The sequence below is a fragment of the Plasmodium brasilianum genome, chromosome 7, assembly GCF_023973825.1.
Source record: "Plasmodium brasilianum strain Bolivian I chromosome 7, whole genome shotgun sequence".
NCBI classification, from domain to species: Eukaryota; Apicomplexa; class Aconoidasida; order Haemosporida; family Plasmodiidae; genus Plasmodium; species Plasmodium brasilianum.
This window is the reverse complement of record NC_090120.1, coordinates 1,463,591-1,489,789: the sequence shown is the minus strand read 5'-3', so window position 1 is coordinate 1,489,789 and position 26,199 is coordinate 1,463,591. Positions and strand designations below refer to the sequence as shown.

Genomic DNA, 26,199 nt, shown 5'->3' with positions numbered 1-26,199 from the left:
CACATACATTTACACTAACTTTGACATATGCATGTACATATTCAATGTTACTAAAGAATGTAAACGTACCTTTTTTTTTTTTTCAAGGTATTTCAAACGAATCACCACTCATCTTAAGAGTTATACAATTATACAAATATTTTTTGACGTACATTTTATATTTACCCCTTTTTTGCCTTATTTTTACGTCTTTTCCCCTCATATTTAGCTTTTATTTTATTTACATGATGTTTTCATGATGTTTATATAATGTTTATATGATGTTTTCATGATTTTTATTTGATGTTTTTCTGATATTTTTTTTGATATTTTTTTGATATTCCTTTGATATTCTTTTGATGTTTTTTTTGATGTTATTATGACGTTCTATTGACGTTTTTATCATGTTTTTTTCCTTTTTTTTTTTTTTTCTTTTCATTTGTGCATGCCCTTTTTTTTTGCCCACCACTTGTTAATTAATTACTCCCCCAAGTTTTTCAACAGATACATTATCGTATAATTAACAAAAAAGACAATTGTAAAAAGTGTAGTAAATTACAATTTTTGTAAAATATATTTATATTCATTGTTTAAGTGCCTAATTATTATGATTATCATAATTATCATAATTTTTTTTTTTTTTTTTTTTTTTTATAATTGAACTGAATTAGCTAAAACTTGTTTTTTTTTTTTTTTTTTCTTTTATCATAATAAACAATATGGTTAAACATATATGCAAGGAGAATACTATACATGTAGTCGTGTTATTTTGACTGATATCATTTTTTAGTATCCCCAGTTTTGAATTGTCCCAAAAATTCGTCTTTTTTTATGGCACTCGGTATTACATGCTGTGTGGCATTCATTATGATACACTGGATGTAATTACGTATGTAATTATGTAATTATATATGTGATTATGTATGTGATTATGTATATAATTATGTAAGTAATTATGTAAGTAATTATGTAAGTAATTATGTAAGTAATTATGTAAGTAATTATGTATTTCATTTTGTATGCCATTTTGTTTACCATTTTGTTTACCATTTAGTATACCACTTTGTATACCATCTTGTTATTTTATTTCACGACCTTATATTATTATTCCTTCGTACCATTTCAACTTTTTTTTTTTTTTTTTTTTTTTTTTTTTTTTTGTTTTATTTATTTCGCTTCCTTTTAATATGCTCCTGAGCTTTTAGATAGAATCCATTTTATTATATGTTTGATCAGTTCATAGGGTCACGTGGGTTATCAAAAATTTCATGCATTCATTTGTGTCCTATATGTATCCACTCGCAAATAAATAAATACATACGTACATATACACATGTATACATATATATATATATATATATATATATATATATATATATATAAACGTACCTACGCGCCCACTAGCTAACAGCAACGGGCGGAATATCCCCCAAGGCAGAATTTACGTCTTATTCGCAACTGCAAAAGCTGAGACACGAAGCTGTTGAAGCTGTTTATTTACCAGCATTATTGTGCCGAGGCAAAAAATAAAAAATTAGTTTTTTGTAATTAAATAAAAAAAATATAATTAAAAAGATATATATATAAATTAAAAAATTTACATTACTTAACCATTACAAAAAGCGGAAGATCGTTATTTCATGTCGCTTACATATCACGTGTATTGTAAAGAAGTTTATTTTGAGTTAACACACACCTACGCGCATATACATATATATACAGATACACATATACGTGTGTGTATATATATCCATGCGTCTAGAAAAGGTTACCTAGGATAAAGCGCCAATTATTTACAAAGTAGTCCCCCAGAATAGCACCTCAACTTACTGCTCATTGGATGTCCTTCCCCGTAACTGAATACAAAATAAAGAGTGTACGACTACATACAGGTAAATAGTATATATATATATATATATATATATATATATATATATATATATATATATACATATGTAAGTACATGTCCGTATATGCGTCTACATATATGACTAAACGCAAAAGGAAGCAGTTTATTAAAACATAAAGAAGAACGATGAGTAAATACGAATTAACGAGTAGAGGATTCCTATTTAATAATGTTATAAACTCCAAGAGTAACTTAAGGCACTTGAACAAAAATGTAGAAGCAGAAATTAAATATTTGGGGGGGAAAAAAAAGGAAAAAATTGGAGTATTTGGGCAGGAAAATTGTCAAAATAGGGAAAACGCACTGTATGGGGAAAATTGTCAAAATAGGGAAAACGTACCGAATGGGGAAAATTGTCAAAATAGGGAAAACGTACCGAATGGGGAAAATTGTCAAAATAGGGAAAACGTACCGTATGGGGAAATATCGCAAAATGGAGAAAACTCGCAAAATGGAGAAAAATCGCTAAATACGAAAAATTATGAACGGTCAGGTAAAAAGTACAACATGTCAAATGACGACGAAATGACAATATCAAATCTCCAAAATTTTACTAATGAAGGAAATTACACAGGGAATGAAAACATATCTGTTAAAGAGTTAAGTGATGAAGAGGTCAACTCGGAAAATGAGTATAACAGGAAGATAAAAAAAAATAAAAATAGTTCATTAAATCTTAAGGAATTGTACTCGTACAATGTAAATAATATTGATGATGATATTTCGAAGGCGAAGGGCGCGCAAAATTCTTCACAGAATGATAAAATTTATGAGCAATTTTATAACAAATATCAAGAGCAACATACAAATCAAAATGATAATTTATGTGCCAATTTGAGTACTCGAAAAATATCATACAGCGTTGATGAATGGATAAGTAAATTATTAAAATGCGAACTTCTAAACATTGACGAAATTAAATTAATGTGTACTCTTTTAATTGATATATTAAAAGAAGAACCAAACTGCATTCAAGTCAGTGCCCCCGTGACCGTAGCTGGGGATATCCACGGACAGTTTTTCGACCTTTTGGAGCTCTTTCACATTGGTAAACATGCACATGTGTATGTAGTATGGTTATCTCATGTGTTTTATACATTACGTATAACGGATGTGCATGCACCACCATTATCGCGTGTAGTTCCAATCACATATTTACGTTGTTTACGTTTTCCGTATCCTTACGTTTTCCGTATCCTTACGTTTTCCGTATCCTTACGTTTTCCGTATCCTTACGTTTTCCGTATCCTTACGTTTTCCGTATCCTTACGTTCTCTGTATCTTTACCTTCCCCTTTATCCTTATGCTTCTCTTTTTTGCTCTTTGTAGGGGGGCTACCGCCGGATGTGAGCTACCTATTTCTAGGCGACTACGTAGACAGGGGGTACTATTCGTGTGAGTGTTTTTGCCTTGTCGCATGTCTAAAAATTAAATATCCAAATAAAGTTACTATACTAAGAGGAAATCATGAGAGTAGACAGATAACAAAGGTATATGGTTTTTATGATGAATGTATAAGAAAATATAACAATGATAATAATGCATGGAAATATTTAACAGATGCTTTTGATTATTTACCATTAACAGCTATTATAAATAAGGAAATCTTCTGTGATCATGGAGGTATATCACCTTATGTACAAACCATTCAAGAAATCAATTCATTGAATCGATTTAAAGAAATACCACAAGAAGGTGCTATATGTGACTTATTATGGAGTGACCCAGCAGGACCTGAGGATGACGTAAGTGAAGGATGGAAAGTATCTCCTAGAGGGGCAGGTGTATTATTTAATGAAGATAAAACCAATACATTTTTACATATGAATAATCTTAGTTGTATATGTAGAGCTCATCAATTAGTACAAGAAGGATTTCAATGGATGCATAACGATAAAGTGGTTACAATATTTAGTGCACCCAATTATTGTTATCGATGTGGAAACTCAGCTTCACTTATGATTGTTGATGAATTTATGGAAAAAGATTTTATAACTTTCAATACTGCTCCTCTACGTGCAAATGCACAAGCCTTAAGAAGGAGCGTTCACTATATGCTATGATTTAACCTGGTCTTAGCTAAAGACGAGCATAGTTTTGACGATACCAAGTAGGACTTATATGTATTATGTGTTATGTACTTTTAATTAACTCTTTTTGTGAGAGGGGGAAGACGAGGACATCAAACAAGAAACATGCATATTCGTCAGTATATTATATTGAGCCCTTTTCCCCACACAACACCCCCTTATACCTCATATATACACCTTCCACGTATTTACTTGCGTACGTGGGTGCACAAAAAAAAAAAAAAAAAAAAAAAAAAAAATTAAATTAAATTAAAAAATTACGACAAACAATAAAATCACGAAATCGTTGCATTTTATATATAAATATACGTATATAATTTCCTCTCAGGTCTTCTGCTAGTCATTTTTTACTTCTCTTACGAATTTATGTACTTTTTGGAAAATTCCTTTTTTCATGATTTCCTTTGTTTTTATTCGTTTTTCCCATTTTATTCAATTGGTTTCTTTGTAATAACGTTTTAAATTTTTTGTTCCTTAATTCAACTTTTCACCTAAGCAGAAGTAGCTCCATGTAAAACTGTGCATATGTAACTATACACGTATGCGCATACGTAAGAACACTTGTATGTGCGTATTTTTTTTTATTTTTTTTTTTTTTTTTTTCTATTTTCTCTCGGCTAATGAACCTTGAATAATTTCCCTTCAAGGAATATTTTTTAAGTACTTTAAAAATTAACTCATCATTTGTCGAATGTCACTAAGCATAATTCATAAGCAGAGATAAAAGGACGATCATGGGGTTTCCTTGTATGGGTTGTATACTTAGAGGCTAAATGGAGAAAGGATTGTAAAAAAAAAAAAAAAAAAAAAAAATTGGGAAGAAAAATAAGGAAATAGAACTGGGGGAAAAAAAAAAAAGGAAATAAAATTGGGAAAAAAAATAGGGAAATAAAATTAGGAAATAAAATAAGGAAATAAAATTAGGAAAAAAATTAAGGAAATAAGATTGGGAAAAAAATTGAGAAAAAATAAATATAACTGCATTCCAAGTGAGCTGAGTAATGGTGCAAAATTTTGGATGACGGCCGAAAATTCAATTTGTTCTAATATATTGTTTGTATTTTGTTCTATTGTATTGTATTTTTCTTTTCTTTTTTTTCTTTTTTCCCCCTTAATATCTTTTATTTAACTGTGTAGCAGTAAGTAGTTCGAGAAAGGTCTTAAGCATTGTCAACGTACAGTTAATTACATGTTCATACATGATTACACAGTTGTGTTGTTTATATCATATAATTTACACGTATGTTATATACACACGTTTCACCAGCAGTTGTAACAGTAGTAGGAGCAGTGGAAGCAGTGGAAGCAGTGGAAGCAGTGGAAGCAGCGGAAGCAGCACCACCCAGCTCCTTCTCTATTATAACAATTCTTGGCTGAAAGGAATAATTTCGCCCGTTCCTCGAACGTATCAAGTATCAGGAGATACGCAGCATAGTGGGATACTTAAAAGTATAGAAGAGCAAATGCAATCAGTCGGTATATAATGTTTTTTAAATTTTTGCTTTTCATGAACTTGCTCTATTTTGTTTTTTCTTCAAAATTAGATATACTAAAAAAAAAAAAAAAAAATATTTTTTTTATAAATAAGTATTATAATAAGACGAATTATAATAATAGCTATAATAATACAAATTATAATAATAGTAATAATAATGGTGTGAGAAGAAAAATTATCAAGAGATATAACGCGCTAATTGTTCTATCATGTAATAAGAAATCGTATTTTGGCTCTGAATATATTTTTAATAAAATATATAATGATAATATAAAACAGAATGGGGATAAAGCTAGCGAATTGTTACAACGAGCTAACTATATCAGGGATGTAAATGGACTGTATAATATTTTACCATTAGGACTTCGAGTAATAAATAAAATAAAATATTTTGTAAACCACCATTTAGAAAAAATTAATTCTCACTGTCTAATGTTAAGCATTCTTCAAGCAAAAAAATTATGGAATATATCAGACCGAAGTAAGCTATACAGTGATGAGTTTTTATATGTATATAAACAAAAACAACAAAAACTTAATAAAAATGCAGAAGAAATTGTAAAAAATAAAATGGAGGATGATGGATGTATATTAAGTCCAACTTGTGAAGAAGCATCTCTATCATTAATTAATCAAGTGTTTAATGAAAATATAACTGCAAAATGTTTGCCTATATTAATTCATCAATTTAATTATAAATTTCGAAATGAAAAAAGATTTGAAAAAAGTTTATTTAAAAGTAAGGAATTTTTAATGAAAGATGGCTACTCATTTCATAGCTCCGAAAAATGCATGAATGAAACTTATGAAATTTATAAAAATTGTTATAGTCATATTTTTCAACAATTAAATATAACACATAATATTATAAAAAAAAGAAAAAAGGACAAAATGAATGCAGTGGAAAGTCATGAATTTCAAGTGTTATGTCGAGATGGAAAATATAAAGAAGCTGCACACATTTTCAAACTGGGAGATTATTATTCAAAAAAATTAAACATAAAATATTTAGATAAAAAAAATGAAAAAAAATATATTCTTATGGGATCCTACGGAATTGGCATATACAGACTCCTCTACTTCTTAGTGGACAGTTTTTATGATCACGAAGGAATAAAATTGCCGGAACACCTGGCTCCCTTTACAGTATATCTCATACAAACTAATCAGAAAAGTAAATATTCCTCTACAAAAATTAGAAAAATACTTGGAGAAGTTAAAACGAAAGCTGGTCAAGTCTTTACAGTAAACGACGCACAACAAAAAGAAGCCCTTAGCGGTGGTGCAGGATGTAATGAAAATAAGGAAAACAACGAAAACAAAACGATAGAGTCGACTGAACGCATATTCTACAATCCCCTAAACAGCAATGATGTTGAATACGTTTTAGCCTTATTTATATACAATACATTCAAAAATAATAATGTAGACATATATTACGATGATACAGATTTACATTTGTCCAGAAAGCTAAAAAACTGCGATTTAATAGGAGTACCCAACAGAATTATTATAAATTTAAATAAAACAGATAAAAACGTTAAAGTACCTGTCGATTTTTATAATTATATAGACAGTTCACACAATATTCTCACAAACAAATTATATTTAGCTTTTCAAAATATCACTATTGAACACAGAAAGCGCTCTTCACAGGAAACGAAAATGATGACCATTCAGCAGTTGTTCAGGTATTTCAAATTTATGTAATTTGTGCAGTTTGTTTTTAATTACAAGAGTGAAGCAGTTTATTTTAAAATACAAAAATGATGCAGTTTATTTTAAATTACGACAATGATGCAGTTTATTTTAAATTACGACAATGATGCAGTTTTTTTTTTTTTTTTTTTTTAACCTTTATTCCACATATGTCCATGTAGCTTTCCAAGTTTTATGCATGTGTGCATTTAAATGAACGTATGTGTACACCCACTTGCGGTTTCTAAATGAGGTGTTATCTCCTCTTGTAAAAACATGGAGCTAATAGTTTTGAAAACTTTTTAACTTTTCCTTCATTTACTGTAAGCGAAACATTGTCCTTTTTATTATTCTCAAAAAAGAATATGTAAAAAAAATTATCCAAATTTACCTGAACGGGTAAGGAAAAAAAAAAAAAAGAAAAAAAGAAATTAAATCATATCAGAACGGGGAAACACATATCAGAACAGGGAAACACATATCAGAACGGGGAAAAACATACCAAAATGGAACAATACATACCAAAATGGAACAATACATACAACAACAGAACAATCAGAATAACGTAAGAAAGCACTAAATATATAACTACACGCAGTTATGTATATCTACGGACGTTTATATATTATATATGAGCATATATATGACGTACTTGATTCGATAGTGTACACCCGACATTGCTCATGAACTTAACGAATGCTTTGTAATTCGTAAACCGGCTAACCACATCAGCTATTATTAATGTTGCCCTGGAAAAAAAAAAAAAAAAAAAGAGCCAAAGTGTTTTGCATAAATATGTAAGTGGACATATATCTATGTGTGCACATTTCTTACACATATAAATATACGTATCTATCTATATATATCTATCTATATATATCTATCTGTGTATATCTATCTATATATATCTATCTGTGTATATCTATCTGTGTATATCTATCTGTGTATATCTACATATATATATAGATATAGATATATGCACGTGAGGAAATTCTCATCACATCTCGGTTGACTAAATTTTTCCATATTATTATTAAAAAAAAATAGTTTTTTTTTTTAAGGAGTTTAACTTTTTTTTGAGACATCGAACTGACTCAAATATAATTTTTGGCCAATCTGTATTCATAAGACTTAAACATATAATGACACAGTCCTGAGAATTGTTCGAAAGAGGCAAGTGTGTTATATTACAAGCAGTAACATACTCATTAAATTTAATTAAGTCAAAAGAACTTATGGACCAACCACTTAACGTTTTAGCTATTTCTGCTTCTCCACATCCTAAATCTGCTATTTTATCAATTTTTGTAAAATTTTTCCTTAAATATTTTATTATATCATTTATTGGATTATTTGGCCATTTATCTTTTTGATTTTTATAACCCATATGATATATATTAAAAACATTTTTTGTTTCATTTAATTTTTTTTGGACAGTTTCACTTTTATTCGTATACATAAATTCATTAATGTACCTGAATAAGGACGAATTAACTATGTCTTCTGGGGTCTTTTCGATTTTTTTCTTTTTTTTATATTTTTGTTTATTTCTTTCTAAATAAACATTTTTATAATTATTATCATCCCCCCGTATGAGGTCATTTTTGTTTATATCATAGACCACTTTATTTATATTATATTCAACCATACTATTTGAGTTTGCAAATTGTTTACATTCTTTTTTGTCCTCTTCATTTTTTACCTTATTAATTTTCCTCTTTTTTTTCACTTGTTTTTTATCTATTAGTCTTTTCTTTCTTTTTGCATCAACACTATTTTTATTTTTTTTACCCGATTTTCTGGAATAACCTGAATTATTTTTTTTAACAACATTGTCCTTGTTTTTTACTATTATATGCCCAATTGTCAAATCATTCTTTGTATCATTTTGTTCCATATTTAATTTATCCTTACGTCGTGTTACTTCCTTCATCTTTCAAATTTTCACTAGGTACAAGGCAAGCATTTGTTGTGTTATTAAAACTAAAAATTTTTATTTATTGTGCTATTCGTTTAACTGCTCCTTTTTTTTTTTTTTTTTTTCATTTATCTGTTACTATTTTTAACTAATTCTTTTTTTTTTTTTATCACCGTTCTTTTTCTCTTTTGACATTATATTATATATTATATTTCGCTTCGCTTCTCTTTTTTTTTTTTTTTTTTTTTACTTACGGTACTTAGTATTATACCATATCGGATATGATGTAATGAGTGAAGCATACATATATATATATATATATATATATATGTACGTTTCACTCTGTAGTTCATGTTGTTCTATTTTTTTTTTTTTTGTTCTTTGCTTAATAAAATCATTTTAATTTCAGAAAATTGAAAAAAGATATGTTGTAAATACTTACAAAAAAGAGAACAAAAGTGCTTAATTTTTACAAAAAAGAAAAAAATACTGCTTTATTTATTTATAGAAAAGAGAAAAAAATTGCAAAGTTATTTACAGAAAAGAGAAAAAAATCGCAAAGTTATTTACAGAAAAGAGAAAAAAAAATGCTTAATTATTTACAAAACAGAGAAAAAAAGTGCTTTATTTATTTACAAAGAAAATTTCTTTTTTTCCCCTCTTCCCAAAACAGATATATAATCAATTTTTTTACCTATCAATTAATAAATCATAATTTTTAATTATACTGTTGTATTATCCTGAATGATTATTGAATAGATCATTATTACCCATAAAGTATATTATATCGTTTTTAACAAAAATGAAAGTAATACGAATAACCATATTTTCCTAATTTTTATTTTCTACAATAGTTGTATTTAAATTTTTTTTTTTATTCCTTTGATAAGAAAGGTATATTTTAATATATATATATATTTTTTTTTTTTTTTTTTTCATAGACCCAGGGTTAAATTATAAGAAAATGCTTTTTCATTTTCAGTCCACCATGATTTCTCTATATATACTCTTGTTTTTTTCCTTCAAATTATGAGAACAATTATTAAAATAATAATTCTTGTACGTTTAAAAATTATGTGCATAAGTGTATGCTTTTATTTTGTTTTTAAAAAAAAATTTGCTCGCTGTTTATTTTGTTATTTATTTCTTCATGCATTTATTCTTTTTTTTAGTCATTTAATTAGCCATTTCTTAGCTACATATGTGTGTAATGCTTATCTCCCTTTTAGTTTCACCTCTTTGTAAAATGTGTAAACGAATTAGAAAAGGGGTGTAATAAAATTAAAATAAAAAGAAATGATATTTTTACGATGCTATTCAAAAAGGAAGATGTGTAAAAAAAAACAATGTCTTTTTAGTACAAACTAATGGTTAATATAATTTTTTACCTTTCATTTAAATTTATTAAATGTAATGTGTTCTTATATAATTAAAAATGTTTTTACCTGTTGAAAAGGTGGGCTTGACCAACCGCCTCTCTAATTTTCATTCATGTTCTTGCCTTTACATACACATGTATGTACATAAATATATATATTTGCACGCACGTACATGAACACTTCCATATATATATATATATATATATATGTATGCTGTCCTTACTTAACCATAAGCTGCAACCTATTGTTATGGAACAAACTGCACAACTGATACATGCTTAAAATAAAATTTTTTCCAGTTATATTTTTTAAGTATGAACATATTATCTTAAGTATTCGAAGTACTGTATCATCACAAAATTAATAATTGGATGAAATGACAGTGAACGGCGTGATACTATAAATATGTAAACTCTAAGAACTAAACATTTTCGTTTGCTTGAAAAATAAATTAAAAAAAATTAAAAACTTTGTAAAACAGCATAATGAGAATTAGACTTTTGGAAAAGGAGAATTTTTTTTTCATTTTTTTTTCCCATTTTGATCATATTTTGTTCATGTTTTTTTCCCATTTTGATCATATTTTGTTCATGTTTTTTTCCTATTTTTTGTTCATGTTTTTTTCCTATTTTGTTCATATTTTTTTCCTATTTTGTTCATATTTTTTTCCTATTTTGTTCATATTTTTTTCCTATTTTGTTCATATTTTTTTCCTATTTTGTTCATATTTTTTTCCTATTTTGTTCATATTTTTTTCCTATTTTGTTCATATTTTTTTCCTATTTTGTTCATGTTTTTTTCCTATTTTGTTCATGTTTTTTTCCTATTTTGTGTTCATGTTTTTTTCCTATTTTGTTCATATTTTCCTATTTTGTACATATATTTTTCCTATTTTTTTCCTAATTTTTTTTTATTTTTTTTAATTCAATTTTTTTTTTTTTGAAATAAAATGAGCAAAAAATTTAAACAAAAAGCATCTATAGTTGTTAACAATTTTGAACATATCGCAGCATTGGTAATTCATGGAAACAGTAAATTTTTAAAATTCTTTTGTTTGCAGAGTAATGCACGTAAAAAGGGTTTATGAACAACGTTAAAAAAAAATGCATACCTCAAAATATGATGATCCGGGCATTTCGATAGAGAAATGTTTCGATTGCGCATGAGTAGAACAAAAGGAAGCACATAGTTCCTTTAACTTTTTGAAATCCACAATGTATGCATATACATACAAGTACAAATATGCGTATATGTGTATATGTATGTTTGTATGTATATATACCTACACGTGTATAAGTAAGAGCATCGGCAAATACTGATGAAAAGGAAAACATATTCCTGGAATCGTGCATTCCTATGTTAATTTAACTTTTCAATATTTAAAAAAAAAATTGTACACGTTCTCTATATTTTCAAAAGCATGCTTATGCACAAACTAAAAGTAAAGAAGAGGGAGAAGAATATACAATTATGTAAGTGGGCATGGGGTTGAAAGGGGCTGGCGCTATTAAAAAAAATCGAGTTTTTCTAAATGCAACTAAATATTTGTACATATATATATATATATATATAGATATAGATATAGATACATAAATATAGATGTATATATAGATATATAAATATAGATATATAAATTTAGATATATAAATTCGTATGAATATTTTTTAACATTTTTCTATTTCCCCTACTACATTGTATACTATACCAAATTTAATGGTCTTTTTAATTTTTTTTTTTTTTTATGAACTGTTCATAAATTTTAGACAATTTTATTAAAATGCATGCTTACATGTTAAATTATTATTGAGGCTTAAAAAAAAAAAATAAATAAAAATAAAATAAAAATAAAATTAAAATAAATAAACAAAATATATAAACAAAATATATAAACAAAATATATAAACAAAATAAATAAACAAAATAAATAAACAAAATAAATAAACAAAATATATAAACAAAATAAATAAACAAAATAAATAAGGAAAATAAATAAACAACATAATATGAACTACAAAATTTGTAAAAAAGGATATATAAAAAAATGCATAAAATTGTGTTTTACGTGATCCATTAAACATATAGGAAAAAATGAAAAAAGTGAAATGTGAATTGTAATTTTTTTTTTTTTTTTTCAATATTAATTTTTCTCTATTATTGTTTTTTTCGCTTAAACTGCTCAAATATTTCTCTGTGTGTTTGCATGAGTAAGGGAGGTACTTAAAATTATCACCATAAAATAGGCACTAATAATATAACTGCACAAAATTTATGAGCATATAAATATATGAAAATATATATACATGCATACGTTTGCTAAAGCGCGAACCAAAACGTAATCAAATAAAACGAAACTATACGTAACGAAACAAAACAATACATAACGAAACAACACAAAACATAACGAAACAACACAAAACATAACGAAACAACACAAAACATAACGAAACAACACAAAACATAACGAAACAACACAAAACATAACGAAACAAAACCGAAAAACATACTTTTAAATCAAAGTGCTCGAAAGAATAAAAATAATATCTTTAATGAGTGCCCTATATACAGTCTAACAATTTATCCGTGCACCGAACGTTATATTATACGCGTTCTTGGAAAGAGCATAATTTTTTTAGAATTTCCTCCACATAAATATAAATATATACATATATTTATACAAAAATATATACATATATATATATATATATATACCTCCTCCAACGTACATATATTTATACCCCCTTACACACGTACATACTTCTTCACTTTTTCTACCTGTGGCCTTACAAGAGCAAAAATGGAGGAAAGGAAAGATATATGTTCGAATTTCATAATCTCTAAAATGTTTTACCTGTGCTGTTTATTTTATTTTGGTACATACGTTTTTCAGATGGCTTATGTATATGCAAAAAAATTAGATTACATAATGTTTTGCACGCTATTAATTGCTACAGTGTTATCGTTATTTTTATCATCCAGTGGATTGATGTACTTTTGTGTTTTTCTAGTTTTTATTACATCATTGGTAGAAATTCATGAATATACAAATTCGATACTTGTACCTTTAATGGATGATGAGTTTACTAAAGTCTTTTTAATGATGCGATTATTTGCTACAATTGATTTCATTATATTTTATTATCTGCATATAAAAAACATTAAGAAAAAAAAAAAGGAAAAATTAAATGCGGTTAAAGCACAAATTACAAAATTACAAACATGTGAAATGGGTTCATCTAAGGATGGTGCATCATTAAAACAGAAAACTTTACCCATAAGTAGTAACCTTCCGAATCAAGAACATACAACTCAAGCCAATAAAGGTAGTAATATACAACACAAAAAACAATCGACTAAAACTATAGAGGGGTATGTTTTAAAAAAAATGTCCATTCCAATAATTCAGAAAGATGATGAAAGAAATATAATTGTGAATCCTTCCATTATTTATGATGTACAATCTTATGTGCCTTTTAACCACTACAACATTAAACCTGATCATAATGTAAATATCCAAGGGAGTAATCAAACGCTGAAGAATAATATACCCCTAGATGATAACATTGATTATAATAATGCCAATAATGTAAATATGTATAACAAGCAGTATTCCTATCCGTGGGCCAACTCTTCCAACTATCTTTCACATAATTATAATGCTAATATAGGAAGAAACGACGTATATGTATCTACTGAAGGTCCGAATAATGGCAAAATTTTATATGGAAATGCAACGAACTGCCCTTGCTGTAATGGCAATTTGGCATACCACGACCCGAATAAATTACCCACCCAAAATAGTTCATATCAAATGGGGTAATATTAAAGTGGGCCAAATAAAATGGGCTAATCAGATAAGAAAACCAAATGGGAACACCATAAGGACCAACCAAATGGACTAACCGACTAACCGACTAACTGACTAACCGACTAACCGATTAACCAGATGGACAGAACCTAAAATAGAAGCATGCGTGTATGCTCTTAATATTATTCATGCCCCCTAGTTGTTTCTAATAGGTCACAACCATTTTTAGCTGATATATATATATATGGTATGAGCAAACACGCGAAATGTTCCAAAAAAAAATAATTTATGATAAAAAATTTATTTGTTTTAGTATTCGTTTATTTTTTTTTAATAGAGAGTACACTGTACTACGCTTGTCTAGCTTCATGTTAAGAAGCATTTAAATTTGTGCAGGTGAACCGGTCTACGTAAATAACGAACTCGTATACAGTAAAATACATACATACAGCGGTATATCGTGTGGCATTACCCTGGAAGTATAATGATCAAATGGATAGCTGTTATTGTTATTACTAGCAGTAGTACTACTACTTCTACTAGTAGGTATTTTATTTTATTTTATTCTTTTTTTTTTTTTTTTTTTTTTTTTTTTTTTTTTTTTTTTTTTTTTTTTTTTTTGTATTATTTTGTTTTTTCATTTTATTTGCAAAATTTTAATTCATATGTGCTTAATTTAGTCATAGTATAAAAACCGAAGAGCACATGATTGTTTTATTTTTTTATTGTTTCACGACTGTTTATTGTTTTTATTATTATTGTTATTACTGTTATTATGACTATTGTTATTTCTATTGTTATTATTATTACTATTATTATTAATTTTTTATTTTTTTTTATTTTTTTTTTTTTATTCCATCCCTTTTTCCCATATTGTCGAATAAAAAAAAAAAAAAATTAAAGCACAATTAAGTGTAAATTGTAAAGAATGTAATTTATAAAATTAATTTTTTTTTTGAGTAATTCCAAAATATCAAATACAGATTTTCCATTGCATCTAATTTGTGTGCGTTCCTGTATGTACATATGTATCTTGCCGTATATATATATATATATATATATATGTATGCAAGTACGCATGTATTATGTAGGTATGTGTATATTTATGCATATTTGCATGGATGTACAGCATGCGCAGTGCTAAGCTAAAATCCGAGGAAGATCCTTGTAGAAACATTTTGAGGGTTCCAAAAAAAAAAAAAAAAATTATTTATTTTCCGTTTCAAAAGTTAGGAAGTTGCCATTTTTATTGTTATACTTTTCTAGAACTGCAAAAAAGGATGTAAGAAAGATGGAGGGAAATAAAATTTTGAGTTTTCATGGAAATTGTGGTTTAACATAATGTACCTTCTCCTCTTTCTTTTAATTTCCTCTCTTTAATTTCTCGTTTATTCGTCATTTCGTCGTATTTCTCCTTATACAACACAGTGTTTTCACTGTATATGGAATCAACACCTTATTTTGATAAAAAAATAAAATAAAAAGAAAATTATAACCAAGTTACTCCTTTATATGTAAATGTACACAATAGGGCATATATCATTGCATACATTACTGCGTATATGAACTTATATTTATATATATATATCCCTTTTTATACAATTTATGATACTGTTTTCTATCATCTTGTTTAATTTCGCTTTTGCCTATTCGCACTCTACTAAGTATGAGTATACTGTTTAAGCAAGTATTGTCTACTTGTACAATTTTGTCTTGTCTTGTATGCCCTATCTACCTACAGTTGCCTATTTAATCATTCATTTGAAAATTTTTGAAAAACCAACTATTCCTCTAGGATAATGCGATTTTATTACTCTTGCGAGCTTTACGTCTTTTTTTATGTCTTCCGATAATTTTAAGGTCTACAGTGGGGGGAAGGAGGTAATGGGGCGTCAAATAAATACATGAATTTGTGCATGTATGTATGTACGACGTATTTATAGCATTTCCGTATATAGGTAAATTATTTTTTTATCATTGTCCTCTTTTACTTCCAAGTATTTTTGTTGCATGTGCTCATGTTCGAGCCTTCGTTCATTTGGTCTCTATATACAAAGGGGAAAAAATAAAAAAAACAAAAAAATAAAAAAAATAAAAAAAAAAAAAAAAAAAAAAAAAAAAAAAAAAAAAAAAAAAAAAAAAAAAAAAAAAAAAAAAAAAAAAAAAAAAAAAAAAACAAAAAGAAAGAAAAAAACAAAAAGAAAGAAAATATAATAAAATAAAATTAAATAAAATTTACGAAATGCAGAGGATTAAATTTGTAAATGTGATGAGTTAACAAAATTTTGAGTACCATTAACTTTTCTGTTTTCAGCCAATGCATGTAGCTATCTTTTAGTTCATCTCTCTAAAAAGGGTAAGTATGTTTTATTTAGTGTAATGTTTAGCTTTTTCAGATTTTGTCATAATTTTCTAGATTTTTTCATGATTTTCCTGACTTTGACATTTTCTGCCATATTTTGCAATATTTTTCTCTATTTTTTCTTTTATTTTTTCTTTTTGGTAAGATAAGGAAGATTAAATTTTTACTCTTTCAACTTTGGGCAAGGGGTTGATGATCTTTACTGTTCCGAATTTCTTCTCTATTTAAAGAACATATACAAATTAGGAAAATATTGTACACAAATAAAAAAGAAAGGAAGAACTGGAAAGTAAGGGAAAAATTAAAGGAAAATTTTTCAGAACAAAGCTTACCATTTTCAACTAAATCGGAGAAGATAGGTGGCTCATCGTTCTCATCAAATCTCTTTAGAAAATATGGAAAAAAAATAAAAAAAGAAAGATTTCTTTTAGTTATATAAGCACTAAGATTTTATTTTTATGAAATATAAAAATTATCTCGTTTTAATGTTTTTAACCGCGTAATCAGCTTTATTTCTTTCCACCGACTTGAATACGTGATCTCCTGTTTTAGTATTTATCTCAACTTTTATTTCTGTTTTTTCATCTTTTAAGTTGGAGTAGTATTCATCTATTAGTTGATCCTTGTTTATGGTAAAAAAAAAAAAAAAATCATAGGAAAAATAAGTTGCATTATGGTGGAAATTCTTATACATACATATATGTATATATATATTTTACATATGTACATGCGTCATAAATTCTTTTTCTTTTTTTTTTGTTTTTTCTCTTTTACAAATTTCTGATGCGTAGACAGATTATTTGCTTTATCAGTGGTAAATGCTTTGTTTTCTTTTCTGTCCATTTTTTTTTTTTTTTTTTTTGTTTTATCATATAATATGATTTTCTCAAATGTTCTTGTGGGTACGTATATATGTATGCATAAATAATTTGGTATTATTTGAAAACGGTACATATTATTCAATAATTTTACACGTTTAAGGAGTTCAAATGACTAAGCAGTAAGTAGTTGACAGCTCTAATCTCAATGTTCATCTATGTACAATCCAGAAAATAATGTAACGAGAAAATTATAGACAAATATAAAACTGTCTTAAAATAAGGAGAATATAAAATGAAGAGCAAACAACAATGCATGAACATGTCAAAAGGGTAGGACGACAAAAGGGTACGAAGACAAAAACGAAGAAACGAAAGGAAAAAAAGGATATAAAATCGTGCGAGTTTATTTCGGTCTTACTCAGCCAAAATAAGGAAGCAGTGAAATATTTAAACTTCAGATTTAGTTATAAATATATATATAGACAAAAGGATAGTTAAAAGAAAAATTCGAAAAAAAAAAAAATAATTTCTTCCGTTTTCTAAATGTACATATATATATATATATATATAGCTCATTATATATGTCTTACGACATTTCACTAATTAAACTTTAGCAAACCCCAAAGTGGAAGAATTTAATGAGATTATAATAATCCTTATAAAAATTATGAATACTATTTATTTGCACAATTGACAAAATTATGTTCTCTAAATTTTCTATATTTTTTACTCGTACCTTTTTAAGCTATTTCTGATGTTGAAAAAAAAAAAAAAAAAAAAAAAAAAAATTAATCCGTCCATTTGCAAATTTCATATCTTTTTCATTTTATAAAATATTCCCAATTTTTGCTTATACATATTTTCGCATATTTTAATCTTTATTATGTTATTACTTGGACAGGGTATTAATCGAATAAAGCTTCCATCGAATTAAGCTTTTATCAAGTAAGCTTTTCATCAAACAAAGTAATTATCAAAGGTAACAAAATTATTGGGCTTAAAAAAGAAAGAAAAAAAGCATAAACATTAAAATTAGTAAAAAGTAATCTTTTTTAATATTTCTTATTTTTATAAAAAATGATTATTAGAATAATGATAAGGTAAATGAGGAGAAACACCTGCTTAATTAAATTGCATGGGGCGAAATATTTTTTGAGAAAATTTTGCATCTTGTAAGATGGATTGTCGTAGCTGAATTAGTAAAAAGAAAAAAGGAAAATGAGGTTTCATATTTAAGTAGCACTTTATCAATTCATTTAATTTAAACAGAATGGAGAAAGTAAAGGAAAAAAAAAAAAAAAAAAGCAACACGAAATTTTAAATAAAAAGTATTTTTTTTTTTTTTATTTTTTTTTTTTATGGTCCAAGCGTCTTTGCCTGTGTGTGCGTGTTTACCATAAGTTTGAAGGCGATATTGTGTTGTCTCTTAACATACAATTAAAAAGCTCCTAAAAAATGTAAACCACAGGAATAATATCATTAACATGCGCATGTACTTTTATATAAGTTAACTGCAAAATTAGTATATCTGGGTATATAATTTTGCACTTTATCGTTTTGTCGTAATCGCTTTGTTGTAATCGCTTTGTTGTAATCGCTTTGTCATTATAGCTTTATCGTCATAGCTTTGTCGTTTTATCGTTTTTGCATTTTGTATTTTCCCCATTTTTCCATAATATTTCTTTATAACAATTCCAAGGCCCCTTTTTTGAAAATCTTTCATTATGTAAAAATCTACAAAGGGAACGAACAGAAAATTTGCAGCGTTACCATGTTGAATTGGGGTTCCTCCGATGTGGAAAAAACAAATAAATAAAACAAATAAATAAAGTAAATAAATGAATGAATGAACAAACGAATGAACAAACGAATGAGCAACCGAATGAACAAACGAATGAACAAACGAATGAGCAAACGAATGAACAAACGAATGAACAAACGAATGAACAAACGAATGAACGAGTAAATATGAGCTTATAAATGTGCACTCATTTAACAACCTAATACACACGTGCAACTTCGATAATGTAGCTTTTTTTTGTCATATAGATACAGGTTTTTCGTGCCTATCTACGGGAGAACAAAAAAGTAGTAATATGCATATAATATTAATCTAAAACTCCAGTGAAAAATAAAAGAAAAAAAAAAAAAAAGGGCAATTTTGTTATTCGTTACTTTTAATATTCCTATTAGATTATTTTGGTGTGTCAGGCACTATATGGAAAGGTACGCATACACATATATAATCGAATGATCAGACACACATATACACATCTGTATACATACGCTTACACGCATGAGTGAAAACAAGCGCACATTTTTGACTTACGTATAGTTTGTAATCGTTGTCCATTATGTTCACCAATGAAGTTAAAACCCCATATAATTTTTGATCCTTTAAAGTTACAAAAGAGGAAAAGTTTAAACGAGAATGCAAATCATGAAATTTTTATTCGCACGTTGAAGTGAAGGAAACATAAACAGGGATTAACATAGGCACACACACATGTTGTATTTATGTATATGTGTACATGTATTTGTATATGTATAGGTATACAGGTATATGCATATGTACCTCCTTTTAACGAATCATATTATTACTCATTAAAAATATCAACGTTCAATGGACCCGTTTCCTCGTACCTCTTTTTTTTTTTTTTTTTTTTTTGTTACCTTGCTGGACAGGTGGCTTATTTTGTGAACGTCATTTTCTAACCTTCGGACTTGCGAAAAAAAAAAAAAAAAAGAAACAGATAAATTTTGCTTAACAATAAGAAACAGTGAAATTTCTGAAAAAAGTAATTCCTCGAATTTAAATTATACATGAGCTGATATCAGAATTCCTCAAACAAAGCAAATCATCCCGTGTAAATTTTTTAATTTGAAGTTGTTTTATTTCTCCAGGAGGTTTGTTACTAGGAACACATTTCATGATTGTAATGTATTTTCTTAATAAAATAAAAGCATAACATTTCAGTCAAAATGGAAGGAAAGGAAAAAGAAAAAGAAAAGGTAAAAACAAGGTAACAAAAAGGTAACAAAAAGGTAACAAAAAGGTAACAAAAAGGTAACAAAAAGGTAACAAAAAGGTAACAAAAAGGAAAAAAAAAGGTAAAGAAAAGGTAAAAAAAAGGTAAAAAAAAGATGAAAAGAAGATTTTTTTTTTTTTTTTCTTTGACTCATCAACAAACAAAAGCACAGTGAGAAAAAAAAAATAAAAAAAATTAATTTTGATATGTTTTCATAATACATATATTTATTGCACATAAATGTACGCAAAAATGTTAAGTTGGAAATTTATTTTTGTCCATTTTGTGTAGAAAAATGGGTACATATGCAAAAATAGGAGTTATAAAAAAACAAAAATAAAAAAATAAACAAACATACGAAAGGACAAGCGAACAAACGCTCTACAGTTGAGCATTGTCATAATTCTCCTTTGATCTACCGTAGCGCTTATTTTATTATTAATTCTACATGTTAAAGAATAAATACTTCCTTGAAAACATATGCTAATCGAACTGGTCAAGTTATTATTTGGGTATAAAGTTATACAAAAGAAGGAGGAACAAATTATGGATTATGTGCCACTGTTTAAAAAAATTAATTGATAACAAATAACAGCTTAAGTTTCGATAAAAAAACGAGAATAAAAAAAAAAAAAAAAAAAAATATAATATAATGAAACAAAATAATCTCACACGATGCAAATATAAAGACATGGAATTTTAATTAAACCATGCAAATAACAAAGATAGCTACGGCTGCAGCTGCAAAACACATAATTACATATATCATGATGTTACTCCTTGAATTCGTTAAAACAAGTAATATTTAGTCTTTTTCTAGGATGAATACCTTTTTAATATTTGTGGGCTTATCCTTTAAACTTACATTCGTTCTCAAGTGGAAAAAAAGACAAATCATATTTGGACAAATAGGGAATTTGTTTTTCCTTTTTTCAAACAAAAAACCTATATCTAGGGAAGTAGGAGTGTATAATTTTTGACCTGTTAGAGATTCTATAATTCCGCAATGTTTGAATAACAAAATAAACGCATATGTGTATATATCTAAACTCGTGCACAAAGAGATACTGTCTCATATGAAAGAAATGTAAGTAGGCTTAAAAACGAAGTCTTTTTTTTTTTTTTTTTTTTTCTGAAAAAATATGATTTGTTCAGGTTTTTTTTTTTTTTTTTATTAATATTATCTTAAAATATATCATCAAACTTACATTTTTATGGGCACGTTCTACAGATTAATTTTAAAAAATTTCACAAAACGTGTATCGACTTTGCATAATCATATTATAGCTTTATAATTTTTATTGTTATAAAGAAACTACATTAATTACGTAACAAAATGGGGAAAAGTTTAAAAAAGCTCCATTTTATATTTACGCATATGTAATTATTATTTGGAGGGAGAGGCGAGGGAAATATGTCCACATAAACAAACGAAAATTGAGGGGCGTAATATTGGCGCGCCAAACGGCTGCTATTACGGTAAAAGAATAATTAATTAAACAATAAAAAATAAGATAAACAAAATAAAACAAAATGTGAAGAAGTAAAACGAAATATGAAGAAGTAAAACGAAATATGAAGAAGTAAAACGAAATATGAAGAAGTAAAACGAAATATGAAGAAGTAAAACGAAATATGAAGAAGTAAAACGAAATATGAAGAAGTAAAACGAAATATGAAGAAGTAAAACAAAATATGAAGAAGTAAAACGATATATGAAGAAGTAAAACGAAATATGAAGAAGTAAAACGAAATATGGTGAAATAAAACTAAATATAAATACACATATTAACACAAAAGAACAATTCTCTGAAATATGCAAAAAAAATAATAATTACGATGTACGTATAAAACTGTGGGGAAATAAAGGGGTAATTGCATAATTACGTAAATACATGTACACTTATATATTGATGCACATAAGTATAACAACAAATGTGCTTTCAATAAATGAAAAAGCATGTCAACAAAAGGGACGTCGTTATTTCATGGGTATGCGCATGTGTATGTGTGTGAGAGGGAGGTAAGTAGGAAATAAAACAAAATATAACAAAATGAAACGAAATGAACAAAATGTAACGAAATGAATGAAATGAACGAAATGAACAAAATAAAACGAAATGAACAAAATAAAACGAAATGAACAAAATAAAACGAAATGAATGAAATGAACGAAATGAACAAAATAAAACGAAATGAATGAAATGAACAAAATAAACAGAATAAACAAAATAAACAGAATAAACAAAATAAAACAAAGTAACGCGCGGGGAGGGAAGCAATGCCGCCTCGCTCTTCACACTTTGTGTGTGCGTGAAAAACTAAGCGCAATAAATTAGAGCAAGCCCTGTCTTTTCAAATCGTCATAGGCTTTTATGTTCATAACGTTTCCCTTGGAATCTTCGCACTCCACTTCCTGGTCAGGCTTAAAAATATTCAGTTGTGTCTGTTTTTTAAGTTTTTCGTACAAATTTAATGCATCCTCAATTTTCGTAATTTCTTTGAAGTGTAATGTGTTTGGTATATTTAAGCATTTCATTCCGAAGGAATGCCTCCATTCGTAGAAATGTTTTTCGAACATTGCTCTACCGAAATAAGAATAATTTCCGCATATTTCACATTTATATTCTTTTGAAAGACCATGTAATTTATATAACCAATAAGGTATGGGTTTATTATCATATCCTAATGGTAAGTTTAAAGGATTGTAAATAGGTTTTTCATCCTCATTTTCTTCTTCTTCTTCTTCTTGTTCATTACTACCTGCATCAGAGCATTCGGAAGAGTCATAATCTGATGAGGACGCTGATAAATTTAAATTAAGCCAAGCATCAATGGTGTGATCATAATTAATCCCATTATTAGTGATACTATTAGTAATACTACTACCATTTATAGTACCATTATTTTTGCTATTCAGAATGTCATCCTTTATACTCAGCAGGTGCTCATTTTTCTTTTCTGCTTTTTTTCTTTTTTGTATTTCATCAATTGTAAAAGCTTGTTTTCTTTGTATGTTCTCAACAGTTTTTTGAAATTTTTTATTTAAAATATTTTTGTAAAGCTCAATTAAATACTCCCATTTTGCCATTTCTTTATCCTCTATTTCTATATTTTTTTTTATTTCTTGTAATTGTTCCACTGTATATTGTTTTTTTAAATATTTCTTTAAATCGTCGTCATAATTTTTACTTTTCAGATAGCATTTATAGGTCCCTTCCGATGCATATAACTTATCGTTAATATTACAATAGTTATCTAAATCATAAGTAAATTTTTCCCATTGTTTTATTTCTTTATTTTCAAATTTTTCATTAAAGCTTTTTTCATATTGTGCAAACGTTTTTTGACAATCCACAAGTATATTGATTTTTTGAAAAAACGTCATCAAATAATGTAACAAGTTTTGTAAATAATTTTTGTATTCTTCATTTCTGTATTTGCAATATCTTGGAATGTAGTAAAACCTCGTAAAATTATGCAAATAGGTTACTAGGTCCATTTCCTTGAATTCGTTCAAGCGTGTTGTGCTGCTATGTTTGCTCCTGCTCGTGCAGTTGTTCTCGTTTGCACCATCATTATTTGGAACTACGTCGTTTCCGCTTCCGTTATGAGTACCTCCACTATTGTTGTTTACACTATTAGCGCCTCCTCCTTTGGTAGATACGCTTTTTTTTTTCCGGTTAATCATTTCCTTCTTTCTAAACATGTTCATGCGGAATTCTTTAATCTTTTTGATATTTATAAAATCATTGTAAAATTTACTCATGTCCATATATTTTCCTTTTTTTTCTAAAGGTGAAAAAAGTTCCTTCAAATTATTATTTTTTAAGGCTTCATTTTTATATAACTTGTAACTCTTAATTTCGATCTTTTTAATATTTGTTTTTTTATGATAATCTTTAACATATTTAATTCTCTCGTAATAATTTTTCCACACATCATTCTTCTCATCATTTGTTTTTCCAGATATAAATTGCATCTCTTCTTTTTTTAAATTGTCTTCATCATTATAATATTGCAACAACAGTTTTGATTTCTTTTGCACTTTTTCCACTAAATAATTTATGGAGTAATCATACAAAATACTTTTCTTACTGTTCTTTACCTTCTCTTCAATCAGTTCTGCTATTGCCTTCTCTATTAATTCAATTTCTTCGTGTATGTATCGTATTTGCTCAATTAAAAATTGCGCCATCTTTTTATTGTAATGGCTTGAAAAAAAAAAAAAAAAAAAAAAAAAAAAGGTCTGCTATATAGTTGGAAGAATATGTGAGCGCTAGAATGTTAGAACGACACGATAATACTTCCACAAAAGTAGCATCAATTATTAACCATTATTGTTTTGCTTATTTTTGCAATGTAATTTTATTATTTTTTTTATTTTTTTTTTTTTCACTTTTGGACACGAGCTACGCAGACCACATTGCAATTTGTTTGCCTTCCCATTCGTGAAGCTACATACATGTAGGGTGGAGAGAGGGAGGCAGGAAGCAAGGAATAAACGAAGGGATGATAATAATTACAGAAAATTTTTTATATATGTGTCGTTAATTATATGTTAAGCACGAAGGGGTAGATCTGTTTTTTCCTTTCTCCTTCAAATTGTTTCTAAGATTTATGGGCGAGAAAAAGAGCCCAAAAAAATAGAGAACACAAAATATCAAAACGGTGAAATATCAAAACGGTGAAATAACAAAACGGCGAAATTGCAAAATAAAGGGAAGTAAAAATGTACGCTTCCAAATGGGGTAATATAATATATCTTTATATATTATACATGTATATATGTAAATGTATACATGTATGTACGTATAATGTATATATGTATGTACATAAATGTATATATGTATGTACGCATAATGTATATATGTATGTACGTATAATGTATATATGTATGTACGTATAATGTATATATGTATGTACGTATAATGTATATATGTATGTACGTATAATGTATATATGTATGTACGTATAATGTATATATGTATGTACGTATAATGTACAAATTTGTGCTTGTTTATTTTTTTTTTCACCTAAGCATACATCAATAGTATACCGAAATTTCATTTCTACGAATTATACATTGAAACGCACAAAAAAAAAAAAAAAATACAATCTAAAGGATAAAGGAAAAAAGATAAAATATGAAAGATATAAATGATAAAACATAAATGATAAAACATAAATGATAAAACATAAATGATAAAATATAAATGATAAAATATAAATGATAAAATATAAAACAGTAAAAATTAAGCATTAAAGATAAAAGATCCACGTTTTGTAAATTTGTAGCCCATTCCAATTTCGCGATTTATTTCGTTTCTATGATAACATTTTTCAAATTAAAAAAAAAAAAAAAAAAAAAAAAAAAAAAAAAAAAAAAAAAAAAAAAAAAAAAAAAAATTTCGAATTAAGTTTATAATATTAATAGAAAAAAAAAATACACTCTCTATTTAAATAATAGTACAGAAAAAAATTGAAAAATTATGAAAAAATAGAAGTCTGTGAAAATAAAAATATGAACATAAAAATTTGGAAATATAAGATTATAAAGATACGAAAATATATATTTTAATAATGTAATAGTGTAATATAACGCAACAGGCGACTGAAATGAAGAGCAAAAAGAATGAAAGATGCTTATAAAATTATACATACTTGTAGTAACGTAGTAGTATGCTTTTACTTATATAAGGTCCTATTTACAA

At 27.0% G+C, this 26,199-nt stretch overlaps 7 protein-coding genes across 7 annotated transcripts; 3 read left to right on the top strand and 4 right to left on the bottom strand.

Annotated features, from left to right (window-relative positions):
- Positions 1–2,014: 2,014 nt before the first annotated feature.
- MKS88_002036 (protein phosphatase-beta) lies at positions 2,015–3,951 on the top strand (the record flags this gene model as incomplete). Its single annotated transcript, XM_067215013.1, has 2 exons — positions 2,015–2,936; positions 3,218–3,951. 2 exons carry the CDS (start codon positions 2,015–2,017, stop codon positions 3,949–3,951), a joined length of 1,656 nt encoding a protein of 551 aa, XP_067074333.1.
- A 1,226-nt stretch (positions 3,952–5,177) lies between these two features.
- MKS88_002035 (proline--tRNA ligase) lies at positions 5,178–7,183 on the top strand (the record flags this gene model as incomplete). Its single annotated transcript, XM_067215012.1, has 2 exons — positions 5,178–5,454; positions 5,523–7,183. 2 exons carry the CDS (start codon positions 5,178–5,180, stop codon positions 7,181–7,183), a joined length of 1,938 nt encoding a protein of 645 aa, XP_067074332.1.
- A 244-nt stretch (positions 7,184–7,427) lies between these two features.
- MKS88_002034 (ribosomal RNA-processing protein 8) lies at positions 7,428–9,104 on the bottom strand (the record flags this gene model as incomplete). Its single annotated transcript, XM_067215011.1, has 3 exons — positions 7,428–7,562; positions 7,824–7,920; positions 8,242–9,104. The coding sequence occupies 3 exons, from the start codon at positions 9,102–9,104 to the stop codon at positions 7,428–7,430; spliced, it is 1,095 nt and encodes a 364-aa protein (XP_067074331.1).
- Positions 9,105–13,391: 4,287 nt separating this feature from the next.
- On the top strand, positions 13,392–14,285 carry MKS88_002033 (uncharacterized protein; the record flags this gene model as incomplete). Its single annotated transcript, XM_067215010.1, has 1 exon — positions 13,392–14,285. One exon carries the CDS (start codon positions 13,392–13,394, stop codon positions 14,283–14,285), a length of 894 nt encoding a protein of 297 aa, XP_067074330.1.
- A 1,194-nt stretch (positions 14,286–15,479) lies between these two features.
- On the bottom strand, positions 15,480–17,478 carry MKS88_002032 (uncharacterized protein; the record flags this gene model as incomplete). The annotated part of the gene is made up of 9 exons (XM_067215009.1): positions 15,480–15,541; positions 15,621–15,728; positions 16,054–16,135; positions 16,265–16,318; positions 16,567–16,620; positions 16,803–16,855; positions 16,968–17,019; positions 17,132–17,257; positions 17,410–17,478. The coding sequence occupies 9 exons, from the start codon at positions 17,476–17,478 to the stop codon at positions 15,480–15,482; spliced, it is 660 nt and encodes a 219-aa protein (XP_067074329.1).
- Positions 17,479–19,005: 1,527 nt separating this feature from the next.
- MKS88_002031 (alpha-tubulin N-acetyltransferase) lies at positions 19,006–20,388 on the bottom strand (the record flags this gene model as incomplete). The annotated part of the gene is made up of 5 exons (XM_067215008.1): positions 19,006–19,190; positions 19,457–19,526; positions 19,786–19,851; positions 20,130–20,179; positions 20,280–20,388. The coding sequence occupies 5 exons, from the start codon at positions 20,386–20,388 to the stop codon at positions 19,006–19,008; spliced, it is 480 nt and encodes a 159-aa protein (XP_067074328.1).
- A 2,432-nt stretch (positions 20,389–22,820) lies between these two features.
- MKS88_002030 (splicing factor 3A subunit 3) lies at positions 22,821–24,683 on the bottom strand (the record flags this gene model as incomplete). Its single annotated transcript, XM_067215007.1, has 1 exon — positions 22,821–24,683. The coding sequence occupies one exon, from the start codon at positions 24,681–24,683 to the stop codon at positions 22,821–22,823; it is 1,863 nt and encodes a 620-aa protein (XP_067074327.1).
- Between the last annotated feature and the right edge of the window lie 1,516 nt (positions 24,684–26,199).